Below are 17,241 nucleotides of genomic sequence, written 5' to 3' on the forward strand. Positions count from 1 at the left end.
AGAGCAGGATTGTACCAAACACCTAAAATATTTGTTTACTATATGCAAAGCTTCATTTTAAATACAGGTGTAAATCTGTTAATCGTGTGCTAAGAAAACCTTCAAAGGAATGCAGAATTTATTATGAAACAAAAATATTGAAGGAAAAGCATTTTTAGTAAAAAGAAAATTAAAGAAAACAATGCTTGACATGCTCTAGTTACTTTTGCAAACTTAATTATTTTCCTCTGTATTTGTTCTGTTTTATTCTGAATGTTAAACATATCACTTATGGCATAATTCTGGGCCAGGTATTGCAGTTCTTACTGAGGCAAAACTCCCTACAGATTTCAAGAGAGTTTTACCTGCAAATGGACGAGAACCTTGGGTACTACGTACTTATTCCCAGGCTCTTAAAATTATTTTTTAAATTACATCTTTATGTATCAAGTTATAGTTTTTTTAAAAGTGTAAAATATAAAAGTGTATAAATTGATATTTAAAATATTTTTTATTAAAAAAACTCAGTTTAAATATGTCCATATATACACACAAATTCATTTTATTCTGAGGAAATATTACAGGTTTTTTAAAAAAATAAATGCATTATATACACAAAGTTCCATTGTTTCTGCTACCTAAAAGCAAAACATTTATTTCAGCACTAATGATTATTTTGCTTACTTATTTTTCTTTGGGAAAAAAAATCATCTGAGTAAAACACAATTAAATATAACTATTATTCAGGGCTTTTGCCTCCATTGCTGAAGCTCATACATTAGTTAGGTTTAGAAGTATAATCCTTAGCTATCACTAAACACCAGCCAACTAACATGCATACAAAGTGACATTTTATAAATTAATATAACATTTTATTATAAAAATATCAATACGAAACATGACAGCACGATTCACTGTGGAAAAGGGATAGAAATGTTATTGCCAAGAGGCATTCTCAAATACTATACTAGTAAAATAAATGTATTTTAAAAGTTATTCTTACAAAAGCTACTTTCAATGTAATTTTAGAAAGGAAGCTCTTGACATTTTGGAAAACGCAAGCACACAGAGTGCAAGAAAAAGCAGGGCATTCCAGTGTTCTTGTTTTACATTCACATTCTAGTAGCACTTTTCTCTTGAGTCTCTTTGAACAAGACAATTCAAACAAATCTTTATTTACATTACAGATTTACATTTTTACAGTCTTGGAGCCTGATCCTGTAGTCCTTAGCACACACTGAGTTCTATCGGAGTGTTGCCTGATTAAGGACTGCAGATTGAGTCCTTTGTGAGCTTTTAATTTATGTGGTTTTTCCAATGCTCATTTCCAAACACACTGGGAATTTGGGTAAAGGTTCTCTCCCCTGCCCTTCTTTTTTTTTTTTTTTGGCAGGGTGGGATAGTTATTAAGAGTGTTTAACCTGCTTATTTCTCTTACTACCATTTTAACTAAATATTGCTTATTTTTTCCCCAATGGGGAGATTTTCCTCTGAACAAATCTTGCACAACAGATTCCAGTCATTTGTGATGGATACTAGTAATATAACCATTCAAATATGGCAGTTCTCTAATCTAGAATGAACTGCTCAAATATAAACTATGTAATTATTTCAGACAAGGTACAATAATCATCATTAAATCCAAATTCAAAAGTATTCTCATTATTTCAAAACACATTTTTTTCTAAATTAGAGACAGTCTTCTGATTTAGATATGTGATAACTAAGAAATACAGGTAGATGGGCTTTCAATAGATGCCTAAGCCACTGCACATATTATCATGAGAGATTATCAACATGGATCTATCTCTGTAATACATCAGTGCTATAACTAGCCTGTTATGCTAATACACAGCTCAAGAAAAGCAACGTCTTACATTTCAAGTGTGCCCCTCAATTTAAAATATGAAATGTAATAAAACACTATAGTTAGACTATTAGAGCCCACTCTTGCTCCCACTGAAGTTGATGGCAAGCCTCCCACTGAGTTCCACGGGCGTAGCTTTGGGCCCTGAAAGACTGGTGAAAGACTCCACCTTTCGGATTCCCCTCCAATAAAACAACAGGAATATAAATATCCAGAATACTTTTTAAACTATAGAGCCTGATATATTCATCTTTTTTTAAAAAAAATAATCATTTTCTAAAATAGTATTTTTTAAAAACAATGTAGAAAGTTATCTTTTTAAAATAAACTCCAAAACACAGAAAGAGTCCAACCAACGTCGCCAATCTAGAAGAGATCATTACGATATTTTTTATGAATTTTTTTTTAAAAGAATAAAAATACTAACAACCTTCTCAAAGCTTCACTTTCTATACTGGCAAGCAAGCAGATGTCATTAATTGTAGGAAACATTAATCTGACATACAGACATTAATTGTACAGCGCCTTGTGTAAGTGCTGAGATTCTTTACAGAATTATAGACTACGTACCCAATTCTGCAAGCCCTTACTTGAGTGAGTAACCCTTACTTATGCAAGGCTATTCATGCAAGTAACAGTTTTTAAGATCAAGTCCCATACAGACACTTTGAAAAAGAACTATGTAAGTGAAAGTGGTGAGTTCTAAGTATTCTAAGGAACAAAAAAAAAAGCAGTCACTGGAATGAAATGTATGCCGATATGTTTTGCACTTAGCTTCCTACATCATTTTCAATTTTAATTATTAGTTTAAAAAACAAAACAAAAAAGTGCCATATCGTGCCACTGATTTTTAAACACAACTTCCCATTGATTTCAGTGGGGACTTCTGCTGAAAAGTAGATTGCTCCGTGTCGCCCATATTTATCAGAAACATTATATTTTGCTGTCTGATAGAATTCAAGCATCACAATTATATGAATAACTGTATAGGCTAGAGAGAATTCATCTCACCATTTTATCATATTCCAGGCTGTTCAACCTTTTACATCTGTCATAGTTTTAAGCCAAGTGTTTTTTTATATTAGTCTGGACTTGTACTGCTGGTGGAATACTTTAATCATTTATTTTGCATTTGCTTTATGTTTTACAACTTTCCTTTACTCTTCCATGTACTAAAATAAAAGTGATTAAATTAAACAATGCAGTATTTTATCATTTTTATTTCTGCTCAAAACAATGATTAGATAATGAAAGTGCTACTACAATAAAGTTTTACGTGGACTTTTTTTTTTTTTAGTTAATACAGTAACTGCTTAATCTTGTAGACATCCTGTACTTGTTACTGAAGCAATAGGAGTTGAATGTGAATTTTGTCTGAGTTCTGACTTCAGGGTTTGAGCCACTAACTTCTCAATTATTTGATTTTTCTCATTAGCAATTCAACAACTAAGAGTTATTGAACTGCTAATAGTCAAGGGATGAAAAATAACTTTACAGTCAGGAGGGTTACTGTATGAAAACTGGTGAAAATTTGTAGCTAACACATCCACAAAGACACTTAAGCCCAGATCTTCAGCTAGTGTAAATATCACTGTAGTTGCATTGACTTCAATAGATGGATGCCAGTTTGCACCAGCTTAGGGTCGGGCCCTTTGTTTGAATTTTTCATGTTAATTTATTTGAAAATGTTTTGAGGAACTCATTTTTATCATTGCAGTATCTTGTACTGCTTGTGTGCTCTGTTGGCACTATTTGGGAGGTACAAGGTGTTGATGTGAAGAGAATTCTACTTTACTAGTGTCACTAACTATACTCATCAAATGCTGCTCATATTTCAAGCAATGCATCTCTATATGGAATACAATGTTAATCTTTTCTCTTGTAGTCTGAGAGAAACAGAGGGTGGGAACATGACTTAAATGGTACAGTGACTCTTCCAGTTAACATGAGGAAACGTGTAAAGTTAGGGAAAAAACTGGCACAGCTATGAACCCCATGTATAAATACATAGAGTTTGTAGACCCTATTTCAAGAGTCTTGTATTTTTACAGAAGGACATTCTCATATGCTACTGGAAAGCTAACATTTTTTCAATACCTGTGAGAGAAAAGGTAACAAGTGGATGTTTCAGAGATACTAAATACCATTTACTGCTATTAAATGGGCTTAAATTAAGTATTTCAGTCTAGTAAGAATAACTCCTAAATACACGCTGTTAGCTAAATGCCATTTTTCTTAGGACGAACAGTTTTACAATGTGAAAGGAGCCAAAACTGTTTCACTCTGTTTCAGCTTGGTTCCTGTTTTGTTTTTATTATTATTATTATTTAAAAAATAAACACTTCTGGTTTTGCAGATAAATTACTTGTAAAGCACCTTTTCAATTATATTTGGTAAGGATCCTTACAATCTAAAGTAATGTTCTCTGGCAGTGCATTGTTTTACTATACATATTTGTTCCAGTGGCATCATAAAAGCCTTAAATTGTGTGCTTCATAATTGTATATACTTTCACAAGATAATTAGATAAAACAATAAAACACTAATTTTTTAGGATTAGTATACTTTCAAAAGTTAATGTGTTACTTAAAGTTTTATAATCAAAGAAGTATATTGTGAAAGGTCTAAGATATTTGTTAAACAAAATGTTTTCTAAAACTTTTCAGATCACACGCAATAGTAATAATAATGGCAATGAAAAAGCTGCAAAATCTCTTATTTGTGAATCAGGTACAGTTACAGAGTATTTAATAACAGAAAATCTTTAATCATTTTAAAAAGTATATGCATTTCTACTGTATAAAGTTAAAACTGCCAACCTTTTTCTGTGAAGCAGCATATGAACTATAAAGAAGTTTCAGCAAAAGACAAATTACCCTTCCCCCTACCAGTTAAAGATAAAAATGTTTTCTAATCACAAAACTAGATGTAGAAATCTCTTGCATGCAAATCTAATCGTTATTTCAAACAGCAGGTCTTAGCAGTTTTGTTTGTATCTGTAGCAAAAGATCTTATAAATATGCTTCCCAATTACTAAAGATTGGTGAAATATAGAATTGGACAAATACTTATAATTCATTTTGTCAGAGTAGACAAACATTTTTTCAAGCATAATTTTTATTTGTTGAACATACATAAAAAAACCAAATAATTGTATTTTCTTCCAAAAATATTAACTTTCCCATGAGCTAGCAACCTTACAATTGATTGATTCTTGAGAACAATATTATTACTCTTTGCTTTAACTTTATCTCCTAAAATGTACAAAGCATTTTAAAAGTTTGCTTAAATTGTTAGAAGACATTTATTTTCTTGCAAATTAATTCTTTTTAACTCTTTATGATAGCTCTGAATCCCATAAAGAAAGATGAATTATCACATACTGAGCCCAAGCTGTGAAACAGGAGGAGACAAATAGAGACCCCTACTGTGTTTAACAATGGAGAAGAAATTCCAGGCTCAATAGAAAATTTTTCTGTCCTTTTTCACAGACCACAAAAGCTGTTAATATGGATTTGAACAGTGGAGGGCACTCTTGCTATGCAAAAACTTGTATTGACCTGGCACACTTAGCTTGATCTATTCAGTGGCCTAAATCTCAGAATTTGTTAAGTAACAGCCACCTGTGGCACTGTCACTAACTGTCTTCTGTTTAAAACATTTGCAGTTTCTAATTTGTGCAATGAAGCACTAGTTAGCTAAAACACCAGTGCCATTATGTATGCATGCAGATGTGGAAGGGATGCAACATTCACGATTAGTTCTGAATATCTGTGCAAGATATTGTATCAAATAATAAGATATTTTGTTTCAAGACCATATATAATAAGCTATTCAGTTGGCTGATATCACATTATATATATACATTTATATAATTAAATATACACGAACACGCTAACTTTTTTTTGAAACACTATTTTTTTTAAATTAGGAATCCTTACAGTTTCAAGGGTGATAACTCTAACATAACCAGTACTGAAACAGAGTACAAAGTCAAATAAGGCTAAAGAATTAAATAAAACACCATAATATCCTTGTTTCAGAAAGTTGATGATTAACTAAGTCTTAAACTACATAAATGTAATTTTAGACTGCCTAACTCTGCAAAATAAAACAGACTAATGTCTGAACAAACACTGAAAAAAATGGCCAGTCTGTGTTTACAGGACTACAAATATGAGAAGCCAATTACGAACCCAATCCTGCAAAGGCTTATGCACAAGAGAAATGAACACACAAACATTTAAGTCAATGAGACTACTTCTGTGAGTAAAAGTTACTCACGTGCACAAGCTTCTGTAGGACCGAAGTCCAAGTAATTCACTGCTAATTATGTAGCTCAGTCATTTTGCTCATTTGCCATTCTCTGTACTGCAGTGTTGTGTTGGATAACTAAAGCTGCATAAAAAGCTAAACAAACCTATTACTGCTAGTCGTCTGCAGTTTATGAAACATATTACTACACAGATATAAAATCATACAATGGAATTACCAAATAGAGCTATTTGGAGGGCTCTCTTGAAATAGTGAACAATAAGGCTGTTTTGATTAATTGAAACAAAAGTGCTGTGGCACCTGCAGGGTTAATTAAGCAGTTCAAGATGCAAGGCTGCACAAAAGGAAACCTTTTTCCTTCTTTAAGAACTGTAAACACTTGTCCTGAACTAGATGGGCATTTGATAAGTTGTACAGCATGTAGCAAACTCACAGGGATCTCTAGTTAACACTCAAATTCAGTGTTAACACTTAACAGAACAGTGGTAAGTCGTGCTGCCAAGGTCAACTGCACAGATGTACTAATTGTATTATAAGCTTGACATCTAGTGGCCACCCCTGGCAGGGCAAACCAGGCAAAGGTTAAATCAGCAAGCCTTGTTAAAGCACTTCTAACTACCCACCCTCAGGGAGAGTCCTTCGGAAGCTTGTTGGCACTCCATGCAATCCCACCTTTTCACTGAGACCAAACAGACTTTCTATAGTGCGCTGGACACTAATGCACAGAAAATACAGAAGGGGTGGTCTTGAACACAAAACTTAACCTGTTTAAGTGTGGATTGAAAAAGACAGGCATCCATTGTAAAATATTTAGACATTCTATTGACATTGTCAGAGGTATTATTTATTGGCATATTTTCCAACCCCAGGAGTTTTGATTTTTTGGAGGGAGGGAGAAGGCACAATATTAACAAAGTCAACACTGAGAAAATTAATACTAATATTGTGTATAGTAAATTAGAACAAAACGAGAACCTAGAGTCCAGTGTCGTTTTGCTCAGCATTTCAAATCATTATTTTAAAATGTCACAAGTTCGTTTTCTATAATTCATTTATGGTATGATTTTTCTAGCTTTTTCCAATTTCTAATTAGCCCCCCCCCTTTCAGCTCTCCCCCCAAAACCAAAAACAAACCACACACATCTGGAACAGAACAACACTTAAAAATGACCCTAAAGGTACATTATGGTTTAAACCTTGCTCAATTTATTCATGGAAAACTCCTATAAAATTCAGTGGGAGATTTTACCAAGGTAAAGCAAGGAGGATTTTGGCCCTCTACATGGAAATGTACTGTTCAACAAAAATGTACAAAATTATAACTAGATTTAACAATACTTCCTCTGAAAAGTGTATAGTACATTACTGTCAGCTTACAGAAAAATATTCTGGTTTAAGTGTTTCATGTATGCTTTGTTTTGTATAAAATATGTCAGAACTGAACTATTTTAACATTATACCAGACCTGTTTTATTATCAGCAAAACTAACTGACTCACCTCCTGAGTCAATGGACAGTCTACAGATTATGCTTGTCCCGGCTTGGCAATCAGTCAATAAAGCATATGGGGCGTGGGGTAGGGGGACAAAAACCAAAAACACAGAGCCAAACAAAAAAAAAGGGAAAAAAAAACCTCCTAAAAATCTTCAGACTTAAACTGTTTTTCAGAAGTAGAATTTATGGACGTTTGATTTTTTTTCTTTTTAAAATAAATTCTTACTTAAAAAGAAGCTTGAATACTAGCTTCTCAAATGAAATTTTTTCAAATATTTTAGAAAGTACAAGTTGTCAACATTTACATGTAAACATATTAGTATCCCGCTGATACTTATTATACAGAAGTCATTGTAGCACCTTTGAAGATTTCCCAAAGAAAAGAAAATATCCATATGACCACCTCAAGATCAATGGTAAAACTTCTGTGAGATTAGCAGCACAAAATGAAATGTGACCCACTTTTGCCTTCTTTTTCCATTATCTTGCGTACAACAATCCTTGCGTAAATAATTCCTGATGTTAATCCATACATTTTTCCTTTGAAGAGAATCAAAATTATCTACAACTATATAAGCTACAAAGTTTGTAGATGAATTACGTACAAGAATTCCAAAAGAACTTAAGCAAACAATGTCAATTGTCCTTTCCCAGTAAAGTGGCAATTAATCAGCAATACTTCTATTTTACCTTAAGATATTATTTTTAAACTAAGTAAGCAATCTCTGGTGTTGTTGCTTCAAAAAGATTGTTTGCAAAATCATAGGAGTTTCACGTTTACTGATAGGATACTGTCACCTTTCAAGTTCTAGAGAAAAAAATATGTTGTGTTTCTAAATTATATGATGTAAACTCAGGGGGGTGTTATTGGTTTTTTTATATTTTTAATGCAGATATATTCTTATGCTTGTAGGGTGTATGTTTAATTTATATACACACATATATCTCAAATAGTTTTTTTTAAAGAAAATTGATTACACTGAATTGGTGTAATTATATATGTATAATTTCAAAAGAACACTATTAGTGCAGCTGGTAGATGTTAAAATATACATAATGTAATTCCAGTTCACCTGCATTCAAAAGATACAGGAATTAGAATGTATTATGCATTTCGTAAATGTAAAAAAACCCAACAATTTAATATAATTATATCCGGTATTTTTAACAGACATTACGTTGCAAAATCATATTCAAAGATTGCCATTACTTCCTTCCTTTAAGGTATTCCTTTCCTCTCAAAATGAACAATAATACATCTGACTCATTAGCTTAGAACGAAAACACAGTCCAAAGCATCAATTGCCATAGTGACTCTTACTAGAACTTTAGAACAGCAATACTGGAATTACTTTTTTAACTTAATAAAAACTTTGTTTAATTATTCCTACTTTAAAAATGCTAAGCTCGTGCTCTTCATTAGTATCATGGATTAATCTGAGTCAAAATGCATGTAATATTTCTCTTTTCTTTAGTAGAATATAATTTTTAATTGCCTGTAATCTGTTGATTTAGGAAAAACAGTACTGCTAGAAATTTAAAACACTAATATCTGAAATAATTTTTTTCTTAAAAAGGAAGAGCATATTGTGTTTGATATCAACAACAGTTTTTCCAATTTTTCTGTGGCTCTTTGTAAAGGATTCCCAACATTTTGTTTCAATATGGCATCCTTAAAATGTTGTGTGAATAAATATCTTTTTGTTCATTATTCTACAATACATCTGGCAAAGCAATCTATCATTACCAGTTGTTTGCCAACATTTCTTTTCCTGTTTACAAAAGGAATATTTTACCTTTCCACATTAAAAAATCATTTAAAATGATTTTCTGAATGAAAATTTGTAGCTTATGACATTGTCAATTATCTTCAGATTTCAAACACTTTCTCATCAGACTGCCCATACTGAGACTGTTCTGTTGTTAAACTCGGCTGCATTATGCTGTCGTCCAAACTGACTTCAAAAATTATTTACTACAATTCTAAAGCTTCCATTGTAACATCGCCACCTAAGTTGACTGGCCTCCATATAACTTTAAATACAGCCTGCTGTTTATCTTCAATTCTGTTTTCCAAACTGTCAGGTTTCCTTTTGCTACTGTTCATTTTTAATTATAAGTAATAGACCTATAGAACATTCACTTAAAATGCTTCGCTTAATGAAAATATAGTTTGATAATGATATTAAATATATGCTTACATTAAATAAAAAAGCTTTCTCAACTTAACATTGGGTTATCAATAATTTCTATCACAGAGTGTACATACCGAAAAATGTGTAAAAGGATACAGATAAAATAAAAGCATTATTACTTTGTTTGCTTTAAACCCCCCACACTCCTACAAAACTGCAAAATGACTCCTCCTCTGTTCTGTCCTGGACTGAGTATTTTTGGCCTGTTGCAAAATATGTTCAGGAACTGTGGCAATATCTTGATTACAACTGTGAATGGAAATGAAAAGCAGTGACTTGAAGGACGTGTTTTAATTCTAAGATCTTCTTTGTGCACTTAAATATATTTGACCTTTTAAATTGTTTTAAAAGTAGCAATATTTGTATTTTGTATTATAACGTGCAAATGGTTTACACTATACAAATGTGCACTACAGATCCTTCAACTTGTTTACACTACTACATTCACCTTGTTCACATTTCTGAAATGAAAGTGAAAAACCAATAATTCTACTCCAGCTTTTTTATTGTTAACTACGAGGGGTTTCATTCCATTAATTTAAATATGTTTTCATAAAAGGGGACACAGCACATTTCGATAACAGCCTTCTAAGGCTGAGAAGTATTTACATTGTTGCATTTTAGGGCTGCTGTGAAAGCCGATTTTGAGCTATTCAGAGACCACAATAATAACGCTTTAAAATTCCTCACTGGGATGCAATGTAGTCCTTTTGATGGAAAGACTGTCTTTCTCATTCGGCAGAAATAAATCCATTCATTTGATCATGTAGTCATTGAGGGCAATACAAAACAAACCAAGTGTGAGAAATTCTATGTGATGAAGTAAACAAAACAAAACCAAAAAAAAAAAAAATTTCCATGACAAAAAGATTCTTTGTCCTTAATCTACCCACCATATGCAAGCGTTTCTTTTTAGCATATCTCCTGTTCTAATCTCGGGTGACATGTCTACATAGATAAGACTCCCGAAACAAAACAAAACAAAAATAGTTTAAGAATTTTCTTCGATATATTAACTCACCAGAAGTGACATAATGAGGTAATGCAGTGGTCCCCCCCCCACTGAAATCGAGGCTGAACACTTAAAAGTTTATAAATGAGAAATTCTTAAACCAAGAACTCTCCCAATAGACACTGTTTAATTAATCTTGTTTCCACAATGCCAAATAATTTCAATTTAATTTTTGCACTGTCACTGCTATCCTTAAACTAAAGTAAAATAAAAAGACACCATGTTTTGTTCTTCAGGTGTGACAGAAAGCAGCATTTCCTTGCCTGTCTCTTATTGTCAGTATCCAAAAGGCTTTTCCAGAAGTGGTTCTCAGCCCCTTTTCTTTCCTTCCCTGGACAGTGGAAACCAACCACCTCCCACCCCCCAAAAATACCTTGGGAAGGAGAAAGAGGTGGTGGCAGTCCTGAGTTTGAAGATTTGCCAATCTGACAGATGTTTTAACCTGATGAAGTGGATTCACACTACCCTAAGCTTCTAGGTCGTGAAGTTCTGATACCATAGTCAAAATCCTCCTTAGGCTCCAACTTTCATCCCTTCCCTCCCCCCTCCCCCTACCTCCCCGAATGCAACTTGTAATAAATTCCAGTTCTGAAGCACAAATAAAGCGGTGTGATTTTTTGCATGTTGTTTTGGGGGAAAAAAGTAACAAAGGGGTCTGGAAACAGTGTCTCACTTACTGGTTTATGCAAGAAATTAAAAAGATAAATTGCATGGAAGAAGGAAAAGAAAACTTTCCAGTGGAAGCCCTGAACCTAACCAAGGAAAAGTGAGGGCTGGAGGACAGCCTTTGGAAATTCTACTTCTAATCCGCACAGTTCATTCTATTTTTTAAAAGACTGAACCCCCATTTTCCAAATGTTATGGGGGTGCGGGGATCACTGCAGCCCTGGGACACTTGTTTACTGTCAGTTTGGGCACTCTGGTGATATTAACCCAGGCAAGTGCCTCAATATGTGTATAGGGAGGGGAGATTCATGGCGGATGGGTGGGAAAAATAAACCTTCCCCATTCTATGTGGCTGCTGTGAAAGATGATGGTGGTGGCAGTGATCGTTTGTAGTCATTAGGACTAATATTAATCAGAGAGGAGCCCAGAGGAACTGAACTGAGATGGGGGGCAAAAATAGCAGGGAGAAAAGGGACCAGAGCGCCCAGGCTCCTCGAGACAAACTCTGCTCCCCCAGCCAGCCAATTTCCCAGCTATGACAACGTCCCCTACACTCTTAGGGGCTGTACCCCCCCCCCCGCTCCCCAAAGCCCCCTTCTGCCTGGGGGGGAGGAGTCAGAGGTGCAGGAAAGCAAAGCCTTCCCACTTAGAAAGTGAGGGTGGGCGCTTTGGCAATAGGGGGCCCCGCAGCGGCCCCGACGCCTTGAGGAGGGCTCGGGAGCGGGGGGTGACCGAGCGCGCTGGCCCGGTTTGTTGGGAGTGTGGCTGGAGCCGGGCTGCTCCGAGCCCCCTTGACGCTGCTGAGCATCCAAGCCAGGCGGAGCTGCCCTGTGCGGCTCTTCCTGCTGCCCCCCGGCAGCTGAGCAGCTCCCAGCTTCCCTGCTTAGGGGGAGGAGATGGGGAGGCCGGGGAGGGGGCATTTCTTCGGCTGAAACTACGTCTGGGCGCTCGAGAACAAGCAAATAACCCCAGCTGGGAAGGGGGAGGAGAGCTCGTCTCCGGGGTGCCAACCCCTCTGCCTCGCGCAGCTCCCACAGCCCGGTGCAACTCAGAGGACTCACCCTCCCGCCCCTGGCCAAGTCCAGCGCTGATGAACTCGCCGCCAGGGCCAGCTGGGCGCTGATGGGAGGGATGGCTTCCTGGTGGGGAAGAAACTTGGCTGAACTAGAACTTTTCCGCTGTGTCTCCCGGAGCGGCTCTAATCCTCCCTCTCTGCAGCACGGGGAATGAGCCGTGGCCCGTGATGAAAATAAATAAATAACCGCCCCCCCCCCATCACAGACACACAGCAAGAGACACACGGAGCAGCCCCTTACCGTGCTCAGAAACTACCTCCGCCTGCAGCTCCTCGTCCGACTTGAGATGCTGGGGCTTCGCTTGCTTTCGACGAGACATGCTGCTAACTGCGGCTTCTGGATGCTGCTTTTTGCAGAGGCATCAGCGGGAGGGGGGGGTAGCCGGAGGGAGGGGGCTGGAAATAATTGATCGCAAAGAAAAAGTCGAGGGGGGGACAAACCGAGCGAGCGAGCTGGGGGATTAGCCGGGCGGGGTGTGCGCGGTGCTGTGGGGCGTGCGCTGCGAGCTGGGGCGGCTGCGCGGATCGCGCATGGGGCTCGGTAATTATGATTGTGAATAATGCATGGCGATTAATGGTGCTGGGGGCGAACGCGGATTGGCCCGGCTCCAGCGGACTCAGGCTGCATATGTAAATGAGGGACGGGGCTCAGCAATTAACCGCTTCCCTCAGCCAAATGATGCGTCTCCCCGGCACCAGCAGCGCCTCCTGCAAGAGGCACCGACCCCAGCAGCAGCCGCGGCGGCTGCAGGGGCAGCCGCAGCAAAACACACAGACACGCACACACAGCGCGCAGCGGGGCTCTGGTGCGCACACGCTTTACACAACATATGTGCGAGCTTCACTTGTTGGGGAAGGTCACGATCCTCGTGTTCTTCTTCCTCGCCCCCCCTCCGCTACTTTTGCTCGGCTTTCTTCTGCTCGCTGGGCTTTTTTTTTTTTTTTTGCACCACTCGGCGTCGTCTTCTCTCTTGGCTCCTCTTTCCCCAGAAGTTGCTCTGGATGGCATCTGATTTGTGTATGGGCGCGCGTGTGGGCTCGGTTTCTGCTTGGTCGGGAGACGAGAAACTTTTGCGGTTGTGCTCCGCTTTCTTCCCCCTTGTCTCTCCTTGGAGCGTCACATTCTTATCTTTTGCTCTTCCTCCGTCCTGCTTCTCTTTTTTCTCCGTCCCCCACCGCGCTGACTTTTGCTCTTTCCTCTTGGGGGTGGGGGAGGAGGCGAGGGGAGGGGGACAAAACCACAAACCCTTGGGCAGTTTTGTCTTTCACCTCTCTCCTTCCTTCTTTGTCTTGCAGCTTCTTTCTCCAAGCAGAACCTCCCCGTTGCTGGTGGTGCGGCTCACTTCCTGTTGTCCATGGGTAGGAAGTTTTTGCCCCCCTCTTCTCGAGCAGGTTGCGGTGACTTTTTTGGCACACGCTGCCCGGCGTTCGCCCCCCGCCTAAGGTCACTTGTGTGCCCCGTTGGCTAGTGGCAATAGTCTCTCGCGCGCGTGGGTGCTGAGCAAGTCTGATCTCCAGCAAAGAAGCTCGATCCAGCCCGGGGTCCTCTCTCTCTCTCTCAGGGTTAGGGCTCGCTTGCTGCGCTGCCTGCAGGGGGGTGAGTTGAGTCACCCCCGCCTTCCCCCCACTCCCGCCACAGCTGAGGTCTGCCGGCTCTCCCCCTACTCAATGCCTCCTCTCCGCGTAACAGGAGGAATGTGCAAGTCGAGGTTGCTGCTGGTGCTTTCGGGCAGATAAACTTTCAAGTTTGGGAGCGGTGCGGGTCACACGGCGGCTCCTCCTACTGCTCTAGCTCTCCACCTCCTCCTGCCCCCCATCCCCCTTGCTCAGCAGCCCAATCTGCTCCTAGCCGCCTCCAAGTGCTTGTCTCCCCAGACACTTTCCCAGCAGCGGCTCGTTGTCTCCCCCCTACGCCCCTCTTTTTAAAGGAGGGCGGGCGGGGAAGGGCTGGGTCCCCCCACCCTGCGCATCTGTTGCCTTGCGAGTTGCTCAGCAGCGAGCTTCTCACTCCCTTCCCCTGGGGCTGTCCACTGGCTCGCGTGTTTTGGGGCGAGGGGATGGTCCACGAGGCAAGTGCCTGTGGGCGTTCCCTCTGCCCTGGCTCGCCTCAAGCTCTGGGGAACTGCACTACTACTAGACTTCAGCCACAAGTTGCTTTTTTTTGTGGTGGTAGTGGTTGTGGAGAGGGACACGGGCGCAGGCACCTCCCATAGCAGCGACCCACCGCTAGGATGTACCACATAGTTACCGATGGCCCCAGCATCCTCTGCATTATCATCGCACAGTGATCAGGGGGACACTCCCTCCAACCCCAACATTTATTTGTTAGGGTTTTTTTGGCTCTTCTGTCCCCCCTTTTCTTTCCTTTCTGAAATCTCACTTACAGGTCAGCCCCTCGGCACTGCGCCCCATCTCTCTTTTGTTTTGCTCTAGTGGCTCTCAGTTTCTCAGACCCCTGTTTGGGACCACAAGAGCAACAGCTCACCTGGCACGAAACAGAAGGGAGCTGCGGGCAGGGGGTTGGGGACAGCGGAGACAGAGACTAATACCAGTGAAATGGATTTCCTCCTCATCTCCGTCCTTTTTCGCCCCCACCCCGAGTTGTAGTCCTTGAAATACACTAACCTCGACTTTTTTGGGAGACTTCTGCGTAAACTTCCCCTGCTGCTAGTTTCTTTTATCTTTTGCATTGTGATATTATCGCTCGGCTTTTGGTTTCTTCGCCACTTTGACGTAGGAAAACAAAATAAGTTAAAGGCGCCAGGTTAGGCCAGTCTGGATAGTTTATGGCCACACACGCTTTTAGAGAGGTTTGTATTTTGGGTGTTCGTTTTTGTTTTGTTTTGTTGTTTGTTGTTGTTTAAAAAAAAAAACCTTCAACACATCCTAAAAAAACTAACCTAGAAAGGGCAAAAAAATGGCTTTAAATGTTGGACGTCTGTCTGTTTTCTACCTTCCATTCGTGTGATTTTAAAGGTCGACCCCTTTCCAGCGCCTTCTGCATTTACAAATAAAATACTTCTTGCAGTCTCTAAATTCTAACTCTAACTTTTCTGCGACAGATCCACTTTGGCGGAAAGTTTGTCGCCCGGAGTGTTTCTAAACTAAAATGTCTGGAAACGACATTGAGGACTGAAATCTGATGTAATTTTCCAATATGAAAGGGGAGGGGGGCTTAAGCACTTTTTAAACATAATGTATTTCCACCGACAGGAAGGGGACTGTTACACACACCACACACAAATACAGTTTTAGACACACACACACACACATATATATATATATACAATGCAGGCGAAAGCGATCGCTTGCGAGCGTTAAAGTAGCCTTCAGAAAGTGCAATGGTGGACATGTTCCATTTACGTCTTCTCTTTCAGATGGCATAGAGGTAAACTTCTACAGACTTGCTTTAGGTGAAAAAAAGCTCAGCTACCGACTGTGTCTGAAACATTCGCCTGGAATCAGAGATGCTGCACTTTAATCTAGCACAGGCATTCCCCCCTCCCCCCGCCCCATTGCAGTAGCAACTGAAATGTGTCAATTTTCATCCCGTCATCTTCGGAAGGGATTTTGTTGTTGCTCAATCAACATTTTCTTCCTAAACTTTAGAATTTGCTATTTCTCAAGGTCTTTTAGCTTCCCCAGTAGCACAATGATGACTTGTATGGGATTTGTATTGCTTACAACCTGTCTAGAAAACAATTCTTCGAGAATGTTATGAGAACGTAATTTATCTTCTGCTTAAAAAGTGTAATATGCTTTTGCCAGACGTGAGAGAAACTTTAAGTGGAAAATTAAATAATCCAGTCTTTAATATTTAATGAACAACGGAGATCACAAAGGCAAGAAAGGCATAATTACCAGATTTGTATCTCTTGACATTTACATATTCTACGGTTACAAGTAGTGACACATTTTATAGGGCTGGGTTTTTTTAAGAAGCTATACACTTACGCAGTGGACAAAGGTGCAGGGCTCTGCGTCGTTTTAAGCCCAGGTTACATTCACGTTTCGTTGAGTGGCTCTGCAGACGGAAGAGACTCTAGTGAAATGATCACTTTTAACCCACACCTGCCTATGCCCCTCAGATTAGAAAGCAGAGTGCTTGGATCGCTACGTTTTGTAAATGAGCACATCATAGAGGCGAAACTTTTGTAACTGATTTAGGTGAACAACGTCAACCCAAACATGTAAAGGGTTCGGAAGGCAAGTCTAAAGTTATCATAAAGTGATTTCTAATCTCTCGGCCCCCTACCCCCACTTTCCTTATTAGATGGAAACTTTTTCACGATTCTCTTATTTAATCTTTCACGCTGAAGTATGAAAACATATTTACTGAAGTTGGGCTGCAAAAATATGGTCACTTCGGAAGGGAAACTGATGAACACAAACTCCCTTTCTTTCATGCACGTGTGTGACAGTAGACTCGAGCACAGAAATATGTAAATGTGTGTATAAAATACATGTATTTACAATTATATATGTACGATTACACACTGTACACACTCATATTTTTAACCACATGACTGGCGGGTCTATTAAAATATTTTAATACTGATGAAAAAACAAAAGTTGCTTTTCTCCTCTGTAATTAAATCTAATTTGTTAATTGTCTTTCCCTTTGCAATGCTGTTTTCATCGTAAGAAGCAACACGTTATTATTTTGTCTGCTTAATAA

At 38.9% G+C, this 17,241-nt stretch overlaps 1 protein-coding gene across 1 annotated transcript in view; it reads right to left on the reverse strand.

The window, feature by feature from the left end:
• SALL3 (spalt like transcription factor 3) overlaps positions 1-13,476 on the reverse strand; it is a 22,792-nt gene extending 9,316 nt beyond the window's left edge. Inside the window, exon 1 of the mRNA XM_050941778.1 lies at positions 12,805-13,476. Within this exon, the coding sequence (XP_050797735.1) occupies positions 12,805-12,883 (79 nt within the window). The 5' untranslated portion in view covers positions 12,884-13,476. The remainder of the gene's footprint in view (positions 1-12,804) is intronic.
• Positions 13,477-17,241: the final 3,765 nt, after the last annotated feature.

The sequence above is a fragment of the Gopherus flavomarginatus genome, chromosome 2 (assembly GCF_025201925.1).
Source record: "Gopherus flavomarginatus isolate rGopFla2 chromosome 2, rGopFla2.mat.asm, whole genome shotgun sequence".
In the NCBI taxonomy this organism is placed as follows: Eukaryota; Metazoa; Chordata; order Testudines; family Testudinidae; genus Gopherus; species Gopherus flavomarginatus.